At 46.8% G+C, this 21,267-nt stretch overlaps 1 protein-coding gene across 4 annotated transcripts in view; it reads left to right on the forward strand.

Moving 5' to 3' along the window:
• The window catches only part of LMF1 (lipase maturation factor 1), a 716,474-nt gene that overhangs the window by 462,725 nt on the left and 232,482 nt on the right, over positions 1–21,267 (forward strand). For all 4 annotated transcript variants that reach the window (XM_068244158.1, XM_068244160.1, XM_068244159.1 and 1 more), the window contains exons 7-8: positions 4,964–5,147; positions 14,715–14,868. In XM_068244158.1, coding sequence (XP_068100259.1) covers positions 4,964–5,147; positions 14,715–14,868 — 338 coding nt within the window. The remainder of the gene's footprint in view (positions 1–4,963; positions 5,148–14,714; positions 14,869–21,267) is intronic.

Consider the following 21,267-nt stretch of genomic DNA (forward strand, 5'->3'; position numbering starts at 1 on the left):
TGGAAGCGCTACCTTATCTCCTGTTGTACAAAAATGTAAGTCTACTTATGTCTAGTTGCATCCATGTGTAACAAGTTTGCATTCAATTTATTTATATTCAGCTTTAGTGCATAGTTTTGCATCTGATTTGTATTCTATGTGTGTAATTTAAGTCCCTGTGGGGTGCTGCATGCCTCTGTTGGTTTTCAGTTGCAGCCTGATTGAGCGCTGACAATCTTTTCCATGTTCTTTAGGTTCTAAAGTTATTTGTAGGCGAGAGTTACACCATACAATAAAATAATCCAAATTGATGGCAATTCGATAAAAATGATCGGTTGTACAGAAAAAGTGGAAGCTTTTTTTTCATTCATTTGAGAAATCTTATTGAATATCCCGTTTTTATTTGATAAGCGATTAGATTAGGAGTGTCGGATTTTTCTGCTGATCAATTTATATGAAAATTGAATGGTGTAGGGTAGATTGACAATTTCTTGATGTTCAGATCCAAGCAATTCTTCCTGAGTTTTCAATAATTTGTATCATAATTGAGGAAAAATTGAACATACTGTATGTGCGTAATACATTGGTCAGATTTTTGAAATGTTACAATAAAAAATTACAAAAAATGATTGTAATTGAATTGAAAAGATATTTAAAAAAAAAAGTGTATGGTGTGGTGTGTCCACCTTCAGGCTTTTGAATAAAATTTCTTGCAAATGTGTTTAGTGCCAAGTTCCACAATCGATAAAACTACCTGGAGTTCTCCTTTAGACACCCTGCTAGCTGACAGGCATTTCCAGCACTACACTCTGCTCTTGGATATGCACAGCAGCTCAGAGTTACAGATTACCCAGCGATCTTATGGTGAACCAGAACTCCTAGGAGAGAGTGATTGCAGCTCCGGAGAGAGCGATTGCAGCAGCTCTGGAGAGAGCGATTGCAGCAGCTCGGGAGAAAGCGATTGCAGCAGCTCAGGAGAGAGCGATTGCAGCAGCTCAGAAGAGAGCGATTGCAGCAGCTCAGGAGAGAGCGATTGCATCAGCTCAGGAGAGATCGATTGCAGCAGCTCAGGAGAGAGCGATTGCAGCAGCTCAGGAGAGAGCGATTGCAGCAGCTCAGGAGAGAGCGATTGCAGCAGCTCAGGAGAGAGCGATTGCAGCAGCTCAGGAGAGAGCGATTGCAGCAGCTCAGGAGAGAGCGATTGCAGCAGCTCAGGAGAGAGAGATTGCAGCAGCTCAGGAGAGCGCGATTGCAGCAGCTCAGGAGAGCGCGATTGCAGCTGCTCAGGAGAGCGCGATTGCAGCAGCTCAGGAGAGCGCGATTGCAGCAGCTCAGGAGAGAGCGATTGCAGCAGCTCAGGAGAGAGGGATTGCAGCAGCTCAGGAGAGAGCGATTGCAGCAGCTCAGGAGAGAGCGATTGCAGCAGCTCAGGAGAGAGCGATTGCAGCAGCTCAGGAGAGAGCGATTGCAGCAGCTCAGGAGAGGGCGATTGCAGCCGCTCAGGAGAGAGCGATTGCAGCCGCTCAGGAGTGAGCGAATGTAGCCGCTCAGGAGAGAGCGATTGCAGCCGCTCAGGAGAGAGTGATTGTGTTTTTTTCAGAGACTTAGGCAGCCACGTTTGGAAGGGAAAATATCTGTGCCTAAAGGCTCATACACACGGGGTACGGCCGTCGCCGCAACCACGTGGCACGCGCGTGTTGCGGCGACGGTTCGTCCGTGTGTATGACGCGCGCGCCCCGAACCGTCGCCCGTCGGAGCTGTCGCCAGGCGATTGACATGTTCAATCGCCGGCTACAGTCGTCGCCGCAACCTCGCCGGAACTGTCGCTAGCCCCGCATGTGTATGCGGGCTAGCGACAGCTACCCACACACACCACACGGAGCTTCCGGCGGGGGGGAGGAAACTCGGCGACAGCTTCCGCCGCATCGCTAATCCCTCTGCTGCCGTGTGGATGCAGAGGGATTTTGCGACGAGCTGTCGCCGAACTGCCGCCGAACTGTCGCGCACACGCTCCCGTGTGCGGCGACAGCTACAATTGTACCCCCGTGGGTACTTAGCTTAAAGCTCAGCTTTCATTAATGGTTTACCTTGCCCGGCTTTCTCTCTGACATACATGGATGTGTCTGTTGTTAGGCAGGATGCCGTTGTGGGATAGCCCACCATCCACAGGCAGGGTGGGGACCCTGCGCTTGCTCAGTCAGTCAGTGGGGTGAACCCCACACTCCTGGCTGGCTGCGGAGAGGCCTGGAGCAGGCATGGATGACATTCCAAATTACACTGCCCAGCCCAGCACAGGCTTCATGTCAGATTAATGGCCGTGACTTTGACAAATCCCAGCCAGAAAACCCCCTCCATAAAAACAAAGCCCCACAAGTGCCCCTGGCATCCTGCACCAGAATTTGTCTGTTTTGGCCCCGAATAATGGAATAAGATTAATCTTCAGAAATCTGACATGAGCAAGAAATTACTTTTTTCCCCTTTTACGACTCATTTTCACAGAAAAGAAGATTGAATCTGTGTGGTAACCCTTTCCTGACTGCCGGACCTGCATGTAGATCAGCTGGAGTGTTTGCAAATTGGCATAGGAATGGTGTATAATGAAAAGTGAAAGGGGAACGTAGTGAGGGGCTGCATATCCCTCTAGATTATCACTGATGCCAATTACTCCATTACTGTTTTCACTTATTGTAAAAAAAAACACCACTGTATGTCATTGATGAGATGTGAAAATATTACCTAGAAAGAAACTTAGTAGAAAAAGTGAATTGAATATGAACACGTCACTTTTTCTCCTGAATATTATCCTGGGAGATAACTTGTCAACCTTTAAACTCTCAAGTTGTCAGAATTGAAAAAGTACCAAAAAGTTTGAGAAAAAGTGGTGGGGATTTGAAAAATGAAAGGGAACAAGTGTTCCCCGAGCCAATCGCAGTGCCTGGAATAAATTGACATGAACCCCGATCAGGGTCCATGTCCAATCAAACAGTGAACATAAAAGAAAGTGTAAAAAAAATGATCAGTTCCTGGTAACCCAGGATAGTGTTTGCATTGCCATCTAGTGCCAAAAAAGCAAATTTACAGTTATATTTTTAATTAACAATGAATAAAATTAATCCGTTCCAAACCCCCCCCCCCCCCCCCTTCCAGTTAACAAACAAACAGAATTAAAAAAAAAATACATAAATAGTTGCCTTAGGGACTCGGATTTTTTTAATGTGTATGTCATGAGAGTATATTACAGTACTGTTATTTTAGTAAATAATGGCTTGTAATTTTTAACCACATACAAAAAAAACCAAAACAGAAAAAATACACCTTTCTTTCCAAATAATATATTGTCGCCATACATTGTAGGACATAATTTAACACGCCTTGATAAAATGGGTACACTGCCCCCGAAAAAATAGTTGGTAACTTGTGTAGCCAAAGCGCAATAAAGAGCGTGTGCTGATATCTTGTGCAACAATTATTTAACTGTTGTGATAGCTGGGACTAACAGGCAAATACAATAGGTGGGCTTTATTTATAGCAGCATTGCTTATTTTAAAACTATAGGGGATGGCATTGGAGAAATTGCGTGTTTTATCATTTTTTTCTTGTTTTTTCCTATAAAATGCATAGAAAGTAAAGGGATTACTGAAAACAAGTATCACCCACAGAAAACATAATTTGTGGCAAAAAAAAAAAAAAGATAATTTATAGAGACTCTGAAGTCTCCTTGAAATCATGTTTTTAATTAAAAACATGTGTTTAACATCTGTGCCCTACCTAAACCGCCGCATCCCCGCCGCTGTACACTAACTAAATCCCCCCAAACTCCCCAGGGGGCAATCCAGGCAGCGCTTCCGTGAGAGGCAGAGCTATGAGCCGCAGCTCTGCCTCTCAGCGCCTCGGTCAGCCCGGATCACTGCCTCTCCCCGCCCCTTTCAGTCTTCCTTCACTGAGAGGGGCGGAGAAGAGGCGGAGATCCGCCCCTGATAGACGGGCATTGAGGCAGAGCTGCGGTTCATAGTTCTGCCTTCAACAGCAGCAATATCCGCAACCAAGAAAGTCGTGGATTTTGCGGGGGAGAGGGAGGGGGGAGTTAGGGGGGATTTAGATAGATTTCAGCGGTGGTTTAGGTAGGGCAAAGATGTTAAACACATTTTTTAATTAAAAACATGGAGACTTCAGTGTCTCTTTAAACTGTACCAGAGAGATGTTAAATTGTTAAGTTTTGATGACTTCGATGAACAGAGGCACCAGCAGAATAAAAACAATAATTAAAAGTTTTAAAATATACTGGGGAGGCAGTGGTGAACTTACCTCCGAAAGCAGATTAGACTAATTGTCTGACATAAATAAACACTTTATTAATACCCCAATAGATGCAACGCGTTTCGCAGGACCAAGCCTGCTTCATCAGGCAATAAAACGGGACAAACTGTGGACAAAGGTAAAAAGTACAGTACAGTAGCTCTCAGGTAGCACGTATAGCGCCTCTGTACCGAGGCACTATACGTGCTACCTGAGAGCTACTGTACTGTACTTTTTGCCTTTGTCCACCGCCTGTGATAAATTTAAGAATATAAATCCGGGAGAAGAAAGATTTTACAATGAACAAACATTGACTAAATGATTATAAACTCTAATATTATTAAAAATAAGCAATTTCATGCAATAAGCTACATTCACTAAAATTTCTCTTTGAGTCCGTCACACAGGCAGAGAAATGGAGACTGGGGGGTGTCCCATTCATCGAACTGGTGTCCACCAAAATAACTGTGACTCATTAGGCATGTCTAGAACACCATGGTTGGCTGTGGTCTTAAACAGAAAAAATATATTTAATGGCATTGAAAACAAGGTGACTTGCCTAACGCTCATCTGTGTTATGTAATATTTTCAACAGAAGTTTCCTTTTTATGCTTTAAAATATTTGTCCTCATTACCAAGAGCATTGACACCTCCCCAGCCTCAGGAAACATCTATTTATGTCTTTCAGGTGCTTCTTATCCTCAGCGGTAACCTCAGCTTCCTCAACTGGCTGACCATCGTGCCAAGCATTGCCTGTTTCGATGACACCAGCCTCAGCTTCCTGTTCAGCTCCAAGCATGGCTCAGCAAAACACCAAGTGGCTGAGATCCAGAGGCAAGAGGCTAGCGGAGGCGGACCACCAAGACGCTATGGTGAGCCCAGGGGCGGATGAAACTGCAAGCCTGTGTTTTCTGTATATGTAAATACTCTGGGAACATCAAGAAGAATGAAGCCACCGGTTAGTGACACGCAAGTGTTAGGTGGGATGTGATGTGTCAGCTCAGAGCATCCTTGTGCTTCCTGTTGAGACATGGCATGAGGTTCTGTTGGAGATCATGGCACGAATATATTATTATTATTATATAGCGATTATACATTTTCTAAAGCAATTCTTTGCAGAGTTAATTGAGTATTTCAGCAAACTAAATATCACTAACAATCCAATATACTGTATATACTTGAAAATAGGTCTAGAAATGTAGGTCTGATTCACTAAATAAAAGTATAGGGGTCAACTTATACACGAGTCACGTTCAACGCTGAGTAATGTGTATACTACTAGTGACATTCCCATTTGCAACAATTTACCATGTGGTAAGAGACACTTTCTTGATTAAGGGAATGCTAAGAAAGCACAGGTCTGAAAGTCCGGGCCACAACAATTAACAAGGAAGGGGGGGGGGGGGACATACTGGGCTGCAGGAAGGGGCTGTTTAATTGCTGCACTTGAGGCCCTGGAGGAGTTATTGGCTGCACTTGAGGCAAAGGAAAGGTTAATGCCTGCAATACTGTATGTAGTGCAGTCATTAACCCCTTCTGATCCCCAAGTGCACCTGTTAATTCTTCCTGGTCCCCAGGTGCAGTCATTAACTTTTCTGGGCAGACTTATACTTGAGTCAATAAATAATTCCAGCTTAAGAGGGTCAAATATTGGAGTCGACTTATACACGAGGTCAACTTATATTCTAAGATAAACAGGGTATATCAAATTTCATAACCTATACTGGGGAAAACAAATTAATAAAAGGACAGGATCCTGGAACCTGTGTACTACAAGATGAGAGTGCTGCCTATCAAAAATATAATGTCTCCCTTTAGCCTGGAAAAAGTTTCCTGCTGCCTGTCAGCCATATTATTGTGCTTGTGTGTTAGTTACCTAATGTAGTGAACTTAAAGGGACTCCGAGCAGTGCAGAAACTATGGAAAGATGCATATCATTTTAAAGCTCTCTTTCTCCTCTTTCCAATGATATATAAACCGCCACCTTACGCCTTTTAGTTTTCGCTATTTTCGCGATTGAAATTGCCGCGGTAGCAATTTCAATCGCGAAAATAGAGAAAACTAAAAGGCGTAGGGCGACGATTTAGGTTTCGCCAGAAAGAGGAGAAAGAGAGCTTTAAAATGATATCCATCTTTCCATAGTTACATTGTATTACACAGGGCGACTTTTTTTGCTGAATGGAGCTGCTCACACTGGAATGGAGCTGAATGCTGAATGGAGCTGCTCACACTGGGGAAAGTGTTGTCCTGTGTAATACAAGTAACTATGGAAAGATGGATATCATTTTAAAGCTCTCTTTCTCCTCTTTCTGGCGACACCTAAGTCGTCGCCCTGCGCCTTTTAGTTTTCTCTATTTTCGTGATTGAAATCGCTACCGCGGCAATTTCAATCGCGAAAATAGCGAAAACTAAAAGGCGTAGGGCGGCGGTTTATATATCATTGGAAAGAGGAGAAAGGCCTGAAACACACCAGAGGAGTTTTTCTGAGCGTTTTGAGTTTTTAAATCTGCTGCTAATGTTATCCTATGTGTCTGTGCACACTGGAGCAATGAGGTTTTGTAAAAAAAACCCATAGCATTACATTGGGAAGAGGTTTTAGAGGTTTCAAAACCTCTTCCCAATGTAATGCTATGGGGTTTTTTACAAAACCTCATTGCTCCAGTGTGCACAGACACATAGGATAACCTTAGCAGCAGATTTAAAAACTCAAAACGCTCAGAAAAACTCCTCTGGTGTGTTCCAGGCCAAAGAGAGCTTTAAAATGATATGCATCTTTCCATAGTTTCTGCACTGCTCGGAGTCCCTTTAAAGTGATCCTTACTTGAGTTTCGTTTTCGGCAACTGGCCACCAGTGCGCCTTTGCGGCCCTGGCCACGTGCTGAGGTCTTGTTCACATTGCGTTCCATTCACGTGATCGTTAGCTTTTGGTGGTTTTTGTGCTAAGCGGTTTTCTAAGCAGCTTTCTGGAGCGTTTTTTTAATTCACTCCCTGATGTAGGAAGTGAACTCTTTGACCCGGAAAATAACAATTAGAATGTATTTATTCTTAAAAACGCAAATGCAATCGATGCACAAAGCGATTTTGTGAGTGTTTTGCATTTTCCTACACCTTCCATTGAGGCGGAATCGCCTCAAAAATGGCCCATGCACCGCTTATCTGAGCGGACCGGAAACAAACCGCTCAAATGTGAACTCTCTCATAGGGAATCATTGCACAAGCGTTCTTAGGGCAATTTTTAAAATTTGAAAAAAGGGCCTTAGTGTGAACGAGCCCTGAAAGCCGTAAATATTACGCTCCATACTCTGCATGCAGATGAGAGGAGTATGGGCCCCCAGGCCCCCCTTTAATCGTGGTGGTCGCTGTGGCTATTGTTATGCCCAAGTACTGCTGTTAACAGTAACAAAGTTTGCAGAAAATTATGGAAGAGAGTATAATATAGCCCTCATAGGGCTATAGTTACGCCCAGGGCCAGGCCGAGGCAGAGGCAAGAGAGGCTCCAGCCTCAGGGTGCAGTGCACAACTCACTCAGCTATCATTCCCCTATTGTGTTTGAAGCAGAGAGAAATAAGGAAAAGGGATACATGGCAGTGACTGCAAGCCAGGTAACTAGAGAGATTACGGTGTTGGAGGGGTTGGGGGCCCTGAGGCACCTCTTAGTCTAATAGCAATCAGTGTGTGACGGCTGGGGTGGGAGGCGCAGTTTGTTGCCTCAGCCTTGCCTTGGGTGCTGGAGGACCTTGTCCCGGCGCTGGTTACACCCCCTGCATTTGATCATTATTATGATTAGCAGCTGTTAAGAAAATTATTCTATAGAAAATAACATCACCTGCTATTTACTTGCTATCACTGCAGCCATTGCTTGGATGGTATCAGTCTACTGTAAAGTCTGGCGGATGGTCAGTAAATGCACAGTGTACAGCTGCAGTCGTCTGCAAGCTCATCTTTTTTGGGACGCATGAGTGAGATTTTTCTCTGCATCACCGTGGATTACTGCTCATCATGGACTTGGTAAATCAACCCCTGCGTCTTCTCAGTACATTCTTCCCAGTACTGAGCTTTTCATAATTGGTTATAGCTTTCTGAAGGAACCTGTCATAAAAAAGACATTTTCAATCAACATTAGCTTCCTTGAAGAGCACCACAAGATGTCTGCCCGTAGCCGTATACGTAGCACTGACTAGATTTTGTTTGGCTTTGCCTTGAACCAGAGAACACTTGGCAGACATACCCAGACTGTCACTGCAAATAAGAATAGAGATTTGCTGAGCACTGTAAGCATGTGAAGAGACTTTGTGGTTGCTTCTCTTAGGGCTTGCTGTTGAAAATGTTTCTTGCGACAGATTCCTTTCAAAGAACAGCCATTATTCATTACAGATAGACATAAAATGGCTGCTGCATCTTAAGCTCCTAACATCCCTGAGTCCATAAGTAGTACAAAATGGCCGCCTTTTAGTCAACCTGTGCCATTGTAGGGGTGTGAGGATAACAGCCAGCGAGTCGAATAGTTACAACGAAGGACAGAGCTGGAATGACAAGCCGTACAGAGGAACGGGGGAAGGCTCTATGCTGTCCAGAGTCTAACTTCTACTAAAGAAAGTATCGGTCCCAAACTGACGCCTCTATGCTGCTAAACTTCAAATTGCCTGTTTGTTTCCGCCACATGAGGCCTAAAAAAGGCTTATTTTATCATCTGTCTTCACTCATAGCTTGAAACATGCAAAGTGGCCGCCTTGGGATCTAGCAAGCCACATTTCTCACACCACAGCACTGGCCAGGCTTGGGCCGTCCCAATTTTTCACCGGCTTGAACCAAACATGATGTATGGCTGGTTTGAGTTGATGTGCAAGCCTTTCCATAACATGGGGAAAAAAACGTATAAACCTTGCGGTTGCTTCACACGTGAAGTAAATTATGGTGTACACATGACTAGCATTCGAAATATGTTAAATAAATAATCGTACTATACCATTTCCTTGTTTATGTTTCGTTGTTCTAATGAGTCCTCATAAGCAGTCATTTGGCCTGCAAAGTATATACAGAATAATAGTAATAATGTATTTGTGTTTTAGAGTTCTATACAAAGCCTTCACAGCTCTAGATACCGTAAGCTGGTAATGCGCAGAGATTTATTTCTATAAGAAAAATCCATACAAACAGGATCTCCAAATGATTTCAGGGAAAGGTGGCTATGAGGTCTTTGTGTTGCTACCAGTGATGTTGGCTACTGGGAGTGCTGAGAAGACAGACCTCGGCACCAACATGTGCAGTCACTCTTGGGCACATGCAGTCTGCACCGGAAGATGCTGGGCAAGAAGCGTAGTCATATGAATCAGGCTGTAAAATCTAGGGGGTGGTGTTGCCTCTAGAGGGCGGTGTCGCCAACCGTCCAAATCTGAATGGCAGAGCGTGCAGCAGAGCTAACATGCTTAGTCCATAGCCAGATCCTATCCTCTTCTGAACTGCAGCTCATCACTGAGCAGCAGTAGGTTTGTGTAGGCTCCCAACATCACATGATCTGCTTCGGGAGCATACATAGGGAAGCTGCTCCATGGTGATAGGCTGCAGTGAACAGGTGCAGGGTACTTGGTGCTGCAATCAGGGGGTTGCAAAAGTATTCGGCCCCCTTGAAGTTTTCCACATTTTGTCATATTACTGCCACAAACATGAATCAATTTTATTGGAATTCCACATGAAAGACCAACACAAAGAAAATCATACATGATTCCAAACATTTTTTACAAATAAATAACTGCAAAGTGGTGTGGGCATAATGATTCGGCCCCCTTTGATCTGAGTGCAGTCAGTTGCCTAAAGACATTGCCTGATGAGTGCTAATGACTAAATAGAGTGCACCTGTGTGTAATCTAATGTCAGTACAAATACAGATGCTCTGTGAGGGCCTCAGAGGTTGTCTAAGAGAATATTGGGAGCAACAACACCGTGAAGTCCAAAGAACACACAAGACAGGTCAGGGATCAAGTTATTGAGAAATTTAAAGCAGGCTTAGGCTACAAAAAGATTTCCAAACCCTTGAACATCCCACGGAGCACTGTTCAAGCGATCATTCAGAAATGGAAGGAGTATGGCACAACTGTACACCTACCAAGACAAGGCCATCCACCTAAACTCACAGGCCGAACAAGGAGAGCGCTGATCAGAAATGCAATCAAGAGGCCCAAGGTGACTCTGGACGAGCTGCGGAGATCTACAGCTCAGGTGGGAGACTCTTTCCATAGGACAATGATTAGTCATGCACTGTACAAAGTTGGCCTTTATGGAAGAGTGGCAAGAGGAAAGGCATTGTTAACAGAAAGCATAAGAAGTCCCACTTGCAGTTTGCCACAAGCCATGTGGGGAACACAGCAACCATGTGGAAGAAGGTGCTCTGGTCAGATGAGACCAAAATGGAACTTTTTGGCCAAAATGCAAAACGCTATGTGTGGCGGAAAACTAACACTGCACATCACTCTGAACACACCATCCCCACTGTCAAATAAGGTGGTGGCAGCATCATGCTCGGGGGGTGCATCTCTTCAGCAGGGACAGGGAAGCTGGTCAGAGTTGATGGGAAGATGGATGGAGCCAAATACAGGGCAAACTTGGAAGAAAACCTCTTGGAGACTGCAAAAGACTTGAGACTGGGGCGGAGGTTCACCTTCCAGCAGGACAATGACCCTAAATATAAAGCCAGGGCAACAATGGAATAGTTTAAAACAAAACATATCTATGTGTTAGAATGGCCCAGTCAAAGTCCAGATCTAAATCCAATCGAGAATCTGTGGCAAGATCTGCAAACTGCTGTTCACAAACTCTGTCCATCTAATCTGACTGAGCTGGAGCTGTTTTGCAAAGAAGAATGAGCAATGATTTCAGTCTCTAGATGTGCAAAGCTGGTAGAGACATACCCTAAAAGACTGGCAGCTGTAATTGCAGCAAAAGGTGGTTCTACAAAGTATTGACTCAGGGGGCGAATAATTACGCACACCCCACTTTGCAGTTATTTATTTGTAACAAATGTTTGGAATGATGTATGATTTTCGTTCCACTTCTCACATGTACACCACTTTGTATTGGTCTTTCACGTGGAATTCCAATAAAACTGATGCATGTTTGTAGCAGTAATGTGACAAAATGTGGAAAACTTCAAGGGGGCCGAATACTTTTGCAACCCACTGTACCTCCCAACCTTTTGAGATGAGAAATAGGGACACTTAAGCCATGCCCCTGACACACCCTAGTCACGCATACCATAAAGATGTCATAAGAAAAATATGTTGTTTCATAATTCAAACCACACTGGTCCTTTCTATCCTGGTTCATTTTCCTTCGTATTAACATTTTAAAATTAGTAATATATCAATTTAAAGTGAACCTAAAGTCACCCCAAAAAAATGAGATGAACTCACCTGGGGCTTCCCTCAGCCCCCTGCAGACGATCGGTGCCCTCGCAGCTCCGCTCCGATGTCCCAGGACCCACCGGCGAGCACTTCCGGTTTGACCGTCACCGGCCGACAGGCATGGGAACGCGAGCGACAGGCATGGGAATCGCCCCCTGGCCGCAATAGCAGCATAGAGGGCGATATACAGGCTGGGAACGCGAACAATCGCTCGCGTTCCCATGCCTGTCGGCCGGTGACGGTCAAACCGGAAGTGCTCGCCGGTGGGTCCTGGGACATCGGAGCGGAGCTGCGAGGGCACCGATCGTCTGCAGGGGGCTGAGGGAAGCCCCAGGTGAGTTCATCTCATTTTTTTGGGGTGACTTTAGGTTCACTTTAAAGGATGGGAATAAAGTTTAGAGTCAATCAAACACGTTTTTAGTAAATAAATAGATATATTTACATAGAAAGAGGGACAAATGAAGGGGAAAGAGGGACAGGGCTCCCAAAGAGGGACAGTTAGGAGCTATGGGTGCTGGACAGGTGTTAGTGCCCAGCTGTGTGCTCTGCTATTCAAATGAGGGGAAAAGAGAGAAGCGGGCCCTTGGGAATTTCTCCTTCCAAGAGAGGCGGGACACATAATGTGTGTGTGTGTGTGGGGGGGGGGGGTTGCCTCAGGTGGCAAAAAGTGTAGAACCTGCCCTGGGGTGGAATATAGTAAGGATCTATCAAACAGCCTGCCATGAGAGAAGGGTGTCAGGCAGTGAGTCATTGGGGCTTGCTTTTGGTTCTTTGTAGCTGTAGATTAGTCTAAGTGCACTGGCGTAGCTTAGGAGCTGTGGGCCCCGATGCAAGTTTTACAAAGGGCCCCCCAAGCACTCTATACATAACAATTGATACAGCGCACCAAAACCTGCCAATGACAACTACAGTGTCAGAGGTGCAAGAAGGGGATGGAGAACAGTTTGTTAATGATCACCACCATTCAAAGTATCTAAAGAAGTGATTATTATGAGCACAGGACCAATAGAGAGCTAATACTGTAGTTGAGCAGTGGCGCACGGAAGGGGGTGTTCCGGGTGTATGGAACACCCCCCTGCACCGAGACTGGAAGTGGGTATTCGCATGGATGGCATCTGAGCAGCGGCAGCCACTAGTATAACGCAGCTCTTGCCTGCTCACATATTGTGTGGCGAGGACGGAGGTCGCTGATGCTCGTCTCTCTAAGGGGGGGGGGGGGCTGCGGCGCAGATACATACCTTTCTCGGCGGCCGCTGATGGCGTCCCAGTCTCCATGGCTACCTTCAGGACGACTGATGTGACGTCACCACACCAGCCGCAGCGGCCGCGCTCCTCCCCCAGTGAAGGCCATTGGACGACTGACTACTCCGGACCAGAGAGACGTCGGTGATGTTGGAACACCTCGGGCGCCGGTCTAAGCCCTCAGGCAAGTGCAGCCAGGGCTCCCTTAGGAGGCAGGGCCGGCGAGGGGGGGGATGTTTGGAAGCCAGCTATTCTGGCTACGTATACTGGGCATATAACCACTCTGGCTACATACTAGTGGACACATGTACCCCTGACTACATACTGGGCACATATACCCCTGCATACATATACTGGGACATATTATACCCCTGACCACATACTGGGCACATATCCCCCTGGCTACATATACTGGGACATATTATACCCCTGACTATATACTGGGCACATATACCCCTGCCTACATATACTGGGACATATTATACCCCTGGCTACATATACTGGGACACATTATACCCCTGCATACATATACTGGGACATATTATACCCCTGACTACATACTTGGCACATATCCCCCTGGCTACATATACTGGGACATATTATACCCCTGACTACATACTGGGCACATATACCCCTGACTACATACTGGGCACATATACCCCTGCGTACATATACTGGGACATATTGTACCCCTGACTACATACTGGGCACATATCCCCCTGGCTACATATACTGGGACATATTATACCCCTGACTATATACTGGGCACATATACCCCTGCCTACATATACTGGGACATATTATATATACTGGGACATATTATACCCCTGCCTACATATACTGGGACATATTATACCCCTGACTACATATACTGGGCACATATCCCCCTGGCTACATATACTGGGACATATTATACCCCTGCCTACATACTGGGCACATATACCCCTCCTGCCTACATATACTGGGACATATTATACCCCTGACTACATATACTGGGCACATATCCCCCTGGCTACATATACTGGGACATATTATACCCCTTACTACATATACTGGGGACATATACCTCTGGCTACATATACTGGGACATATTATACCCCTTACTACATATACTGGGGACATATACCTCTGGCTACATATACAGGGGACATATATCCCTGGCTACATATACTGGGGACACTGGCTGTTTGTCATTATGTGCATTTACTGGTGAAAAGCTGTCTCTTATTATGTGCATTTAGTGGTGAAAAGCTGTCTCTTATTATGTGCATTTACTGGTGAAAAGCCCTGGCCGTCTGCTCGTTATTTCCCATCCAATCAATGATGTTGGATGTGCTGGAGAAACATGTCCAATCCATGGAAACCCGCTTTACAGCCTATGCGGATCTATGAACTGAAGTAGCAGTTATTTTCCTTCTTTATTTAGCATAATTATTTTCAAGTTTTTTCAAGTGTATATAAAGATGGAGCAGAGTGGTCTGTACACGCAGATAGGCACGTAGTATTACAAGTTGAACTCTTTACTGAAGAAAATGTGCAGAGATAAGTCATACACCCCCATCAGGAAATGCAGCTTACTTAGAACAGAGAGGAACACAGAGTGAATACCGGAAATAACAATACCATAGAGATCATCATCACATTTTACAGAGATTGACATCTTGTGGTTGCTTTACTATACAGGACTGCAGTTTAAGTAATAATGTTGCTAAAGATATAGAATGGGTGCCTGCACAGGTAGGGTTTAAATGATCCAACAAGGTGTGGACATGCAGCTAATTGTATCTTTTTTTTTTTCAGGTTGGTATGTACGTCAGGTCCTCCATGTATCTCTGGGTATCCTCATCGCTTATCTCAGTGTTCCGGTTGTCCTGAATCTGATGAACTCCAGACAAGTTATGAACACATCCTTCAATCCACTGCGGATTGTCAACACATATGGAGCTTTTGGCAGGTACAGTTGGGATTTCAGATAGAGAACCAGCTCTGTCGGCTTGTCATAGCTGCTGTGGTCGTGTGAAAGCATTTACACTTATTGCTCTGCCGTTTTGGCTTGTGGTAATCACGAATGGACTGCCGCTGTGAATGTGCTGCAGTTGTGGCTCGTGGTAATCACTGATGGACTGCCGCTGTGCATGTGCTGCAGTTGTGGCTTGTGGTAATCACTGATGGACTGCCGCTGTGCCTGTGCTGCAGTTGTGGTTTGTGATAATCACTGATGGACTGCCGCTGTGTATGTGTTGCAGTTGTGGCTTGTGGTAATCACGAATGGACTGCCGCTGTGAATGTGCTGCAGTTGTGGCTCGTGGTAATCACTGATGGACTGCTGCTGTGTATGTGCTGCAGTTGTGGCTTGTGGTGATCACTGATGGACTGCCGCTGTGCATGTGCTGCAGTTGTGGCTTGTGGTAATCACTGATGGACTGCCGCTGTGCATGTGCTGCAGTTGTGGCTTGTGGTAATCACTGATGGAATGCTGCTGTGCATGTGCTGCAGTTGTGGCTTGTGGTGATCACTGATGGACTGCCGCTGTGCATGTTGCTGCAGCTGTGGCTTGTGGTAATCACTGATGGACTGCTGCTGTGTATGTGCTGCAGTTGTGGCTTGTGGTGATCACTGATGGACTGCCGCTGTGCATGTGCTGCAGTTGTGGCTTGTGGTAATCACTGATGGACTGCTGCTGTGCCTGTGCTGCAGTTGTGGTTTGTGATAATCACTGATGGACTGCCGCTGTGCATGTTGCTGCAGCTGTGGCTTGTGGTAATCACTGATGGACTGCAGCTGTGGCTTGTGGTAATCACTGATGGATTGCCGCTGTGCCTGTGCTGCAGTTGTGGTTTGTGATAATCACTGATGGACTGCCGCTGTGCATGTTGCTGCAGCTGTGGCTTGTGGTAATCACTGATGGACTGCAGCTGTGGCTTGTGGTAATCACTGATGGACTGCCGCTGTGAATGTGCCGCAGTTGTGGCTTGTGGTATTCACTGATGGACTGCCGCTGTGCATGTGCTGCAGCTGTGGCTTGTGGTAATAACTGATGAACTACTGCTGTGCTGCAGTTGTGGCTTGTGGTAATCACTGATGGACTGCTGCTGTGCATGTGCTGCAGTTGTGGCTTGTGGTAATTACTGATGGACTGCTGCTGTGCATGTGCTGCAGTTGTGGCTCGTGGTAATTGCTGATGGACTGCCGCTGTGCATGTGCTGCAGTTGTGGCTCGTGGTAATCTCTGATGGACTGCCGCTGTGCATGTGCTGCAGTTGTGGCTTCTGGTAATCTCTTATGGACTGCCACTGTGCATGTGCTGCAGCTGTGGTAATCACTGATGGACTGCCGCTGTGCATGTGCTGCAGTTGTGGCTTGTGGTAATCACTGATGGACTGCCACTGTGTATGTGCTGAAGTTGTTGCTTGTGGTAATCTCTGATGGACTGCCGCTGTGTATGTGCTGAAGTTGTTGCTTGTGGTAATCACTGATGGACTGCCACTCTGCTTGTGCTGCAGTTGTGGCTTGTGGTAATCACTGATGGACTGTTGCTGTGCAGATGCTGCAGTTGTATCTTGTGGTAATCACTGATGGACTGCCACTGTGCATGTGCTGCAGTTGTGGCTTGTGGTAATCACTGATGGACTGCTGCTGTGCATGTGCTACAGTTGTGGCTTGCGGTAATCACTGATGAACTGCCACTGTGTGTGTGCTGCAGTTGTGGCTTGTGATAATCACTGATGGACTGCCACTGTGCTTGTACTGCAGTTGTGGCTTGTGGTAATCACTGATGGACTGCCGCTGTGCATGTGCTGCAGCTGTGGCTTGTGGTAATCACTGATGGGCTGCCACTGTGCTTGTGCTGCAGTTGTGGCTTGTGGTAATCACTGATGGACTGCCGCTGTGCGTGTGCTGCAGTTGTGGCTTGTGGTAATCACTGACGGACTGCTGCTGTGCTTGTGCTGCAGTTGTGGCTTGTGGTAATCACTGATGGACTGCCGCTGTGCGTGTGCTGCAGTTGTGGCTTGTGGTAATCACTGACGGACTGCTGCTGTGCATGTGCTGCAGTTGTGGCTTGTGGTAATCACTGATGGACTGCCGCTGTGCGTGTGCTGCAGTTGTGGCTTGTGATAATCACTGATGGACTGCCACTGTGCTTGTGCTGCAGTTGTGGCTTGTAGTAATCACTGATGGACTGCCACTGTGCATGTGCTGCAGTTGTGGCTTGTGGTAATCACTGATGGACTGCCGCTGTGCATGTGCTGCAGTTGTGGCTTGTGGTAATCACTAATGGACTGCCGCTGGGCTTGTGCTGCAGTTGTGGCTTGTGGTAATCACTGATGGGATGCCGCTGTGCATGTGCTGCAGTTGGGGCTTGTGGTAATCACTGATGGACTGCCACTGTGCGTGTGCTGCAGTTGTGGCTTGTGGTAATCACTGACGGACTGCTGCTGTGCATGTGCTGCAGTTGTGGCTTGTGGTAATCACTGACGGACTGCTGCTGTGCATGTGCTGCAGTTGTGGCTTGTGGTAATCACTGACGGACTGCTGCTGTGCATGTGCTGCAGTTGTGGCTTGTGGTATTCACCGATGGACTGCCGCTGTGCATGTGCTGCAGTTGTAGCTTGTGGTAATCACTGATGGACTTCCACTGTGCTTGTGCTGCCGTTGTGGCTTGTGGTAATCGCTGATGGACTGCCACTGTGCTTGTGCTGCAGTTGTGGCTTGTGGTAGTCACTGATGGACTGCCGCTGTGCATGTGCTGCAGTTGTGGCTTGTGGTAATCACTGATGGCCTGCTGCTGTGTGTATGCTGCAGTTGTGGCTTGTGGTGATCACTGATGGACTGCCACTGTGCATGTGTTGCAGTTGTGGCTCGTGGTAATCACTGATGGACTGCCACTGTGCTTGTGCTGCAGTTGTGGCTCGTGGTAATCACTGATGGACTGCCGCTGTGCATGTGCTGCAATTGTGGCTTGTGGTAATCACTGATGGACTGCCACTGTGCATGTGCTGCAGTTGTGGCTTGTGGTAATCACTGATGGACTGCAGCTGTGGCTTGTGGTAATCACTGATGGACTGCTGCTGTGAATGTGCTGCAGTTGTGGCTTGTGGTAATCACTGATGGACTGCCGCTGTGCATGTGCTGCAGTTGTGGCTTGTGGTATTCACTGATGGACTGCCGCTGTGCATGTGCCGCAGTTGTGGCTCGTGGTAATTACTGATGGACTGCCGCTGTGCATGTGCTGCAGTTGTGGCTCGTGGTAATCTCTGATGGACTGCCGCTGTGCATGTGCTGCAGTTGTGGCTTCTGGTAATCACTGATGGACTGCCGCTGTGCGTGTGCTGCAGTTGTGGCTTGTGGTAATCTCTTATGGACTGCCACTGTGCATGTGCTGCAGCTGTGGTAATCACTGATGGACTGCCGCTGTGCATGTGCTGCAGTTGTGGCTTGTGGTGATCACTGATGGACTGCCGCTCTGTATGTGCTGAAGTTGTTGCTTGTGGTAATCACTGATGGACTGCCGCTGTGTATGTGCTGAAGTTGTTGCTTGTGGTAATCACTGATGGACTGCCACTCTGCTTGTGCTGCATTTGTGGCTTGTGGTAATCACTGATGGACTGTCGCTGTGCAGATGCTGCAGTTGTAGCTTGTGGTAATCACTGATGGACTGCTGCTGTGCATGTGCTGCAGTTGTGGCTTGTGGTAATCACTGATGAACTGCCGCTGTGTGTGTGCTGCAGTTGTGGCTTGTGATAATCACTGATGGACTGTCGCTGTGCTTGTGCTGCAGTTGTGGCTTGTGGTAATCACTGATGGACTGCCGCTGTGCATGTGCTGCAGCTGTGGCTTGTGGTAATTACTGATGGGCTGCCACTGTGCTTGTGCTGCAGTTGTGGCTTGTGGTAATCACTGATGGACTGCCGCTGTGCGTGTGCTGCAGTTGTGGCTTGTGGTAATCACTGACGGACTGCTGCTGTGCATGTGCTGCAGTTGTGGCTTGTGATAATCACTGATGGACTGCCACTGTGCTTGTGCTGCAGTTGTGGCTCGTGGTAATTACTGATGGACTGCCGCTGTGCATGTGCTGCAGTTGTGGCTTGTGGTAATCACTAATGGACTGCCGCTGGGCTAGTGCTGCATTTGTGGCTTGTGGTAATCACTGATGGGATGCCGCTGTGCATGTGCTGCAGTTGTGGCCTGTGGTAATCACTGATGGACTGCCGCTGTGCATGTGCTGCAGTTGTGGCTTGTGGTTATCACTGATGGACTGCCACTGTGCGTGTGCTGCAGTTGTGGCTTGTGGTAATCACTGACGGACTGCCGCTGTGCATGTGCTGCAGTTGTGGCTTGTGGTAATCACTGACGGACTGCTGCTGTGCATGTGCTGCAGTTGTGGCTTGTGGTAATCACTGACGGACTGCTGCTGTGCATGTGCTGCAGTTGTAGCTTGTAGTTATCACTGATGGACTACCGCTGGGCTTGTGCTGCAGTTGTGGCTTGTGGTAATCACTGACGGACTGCTGCTGTGCATGTGCTGCAGTTGTGGCTTGTGATATTCACCGATGGACTGCCGCTGTGTATGTGCTGAAGTTGTTGCTTGTGGTAGTCACTGATGGACTGCTACTCTGCTTGTGCTGCATTTGTGGCTTGTGGTAATCACTGATGGACTGCCGCTGTGCATGTGCTGCAGTTGTGGCTTGTGGCAATCATTGATGGACTGCCGCTGTGCATGTGCTGCAGCTGTGGCTCGTGGTAATTACTGATGGACTGCCGCTGTGAATGTGCTGCAGCTGTGGCTTGTGGTAATCACTGATGGACTGCCGCTGTGAATGTGCTGCAGCTGTGGCTTGTGGTAATCACTGATGGACTGCTGCTGTGCAGGTGCTGCAGTTGTAGCTTGTGGTAACCACTGATGGACTGGTGCTGTGCATGTGCTACAGTTGTGGCTTGTGGTAATCACTGATGGGCTGCCCCTGTGCATGTGCTGCAGTTGTGGCTTGTGGTAATCTCTATTGGACTGCTGCTGTACATGTGCTACAGTTGTGGTTTGTGATAATCACTGATGAACTGCCGCTGTGCAGGTGCTGCAGTTGTGGCTTGCATCCATAGGTAGTTCAATTTGTAATTTTGGAAGTAGCTCGCAAGTTGAAAAAACGTGTGTAGCTCTGCTCCAGGCTGCATTGCCCAGGGGCTGTCACTGCATCAGGTTCCCTTTAAATTCCAAACATGTAAAGGGTTGTTGCTCAGCTGGTGTAATTATAGATGTGGAAACATTTGTTGGTACACCTCCATGAAATAAAAAGAACTCATAACTGTCTCTGAAATAATGTGAAACTGACAAAAGCAACTGGCATCCAACACTGTTTATTCTTTATTTAACAAAAATCAGACTTTGTTTTGTAGTTTTGATTCAACAGGATATTTCAAATAATAACACAAATGAAAATGGCATGTTCAAAAATGACAACCTATTATTTAGTTACACACCCTTTAGAGGCAGTCTAAACTTTTTAAATAATTTCAGTAGTTGTCGGCAAGAGTTATGCAGATGTCGGTTTAGCAGGTAGTTTACCCCCCCCCCCCCTCCCCCCTCCGCTCCCCTGCTTAGAAACTGCATCAGGTTTGAAGGGGCCTTCTTCATTTTGCACATTTTTCCATAGTTGATTCAAGTTGGTATTGAATCTCAGGCTTGTAGAAAAAATCGAACAGAAAATTGTATGGTGTATTCCCAGCATAAAGGTGGCCATACCAGGGGAGGACTGGCCAGGGGGGAAAGGGGGAAATTTCCCCCCAGGCTGCCTCTCATTTAATGATTTAGGGCTGGTGCATGGCCTGCTGCATTCAGGTTATTGTATAAGGCAATATGAACCACTAGGTTCGCTGAGGGAAATAAAAGCCCAATTAGCAATTAGAAGGGGGGAAAGTAAATATACACAGCATGATGCAGAGCAGAGGCTTGCCTGGAGGGTCTGTGGGAAAAAAACTCTGCTCTCTTACCTTCATAGCTCCCAACTTTCCCTCTTTTGAAGGGACAAGTCCCTCTTTGGATATACAGTAAGTGTGTGTGGGGGGACCATTTGGGCTGAGGCTGCCATGAACATGGGCCTCTAGTTTGTGTTTTCCCCCAGGCCAAAAGGTCCCAGTCCTCCCCTGGGCCATACACTCGTTAAGGTGGCCATAAACTGGTCGATTTGCCATCAGATTGACCAACAAAAAGATTCCTCTCTGATCGAATCTGATCAGAGAGGGATCATATGGCTGCCTTTACTGCAAACAGATTGTGAATTGATTTCAGCATGAAACCGATCACGATCTGTGGAGTTGGCGCCGCCGCCCCCCAGCATGCCCCCACCCCCTCTGCATAC

Source organism: Hyperolius riggenbachi, chromosome 7 (genome assembly GCF_040937935.1).
Source record: "Hyperolius riggenbachi isolate aHypRig1 chromosome 7, aHypRig1.pri, whole genome shotgun sequence".
NCBI lineage: Eukaryota > Metazoa > Chordata > Amphibia > Anura > Hyperoliidae > Hyperolius > Hyperolius riggenbachi.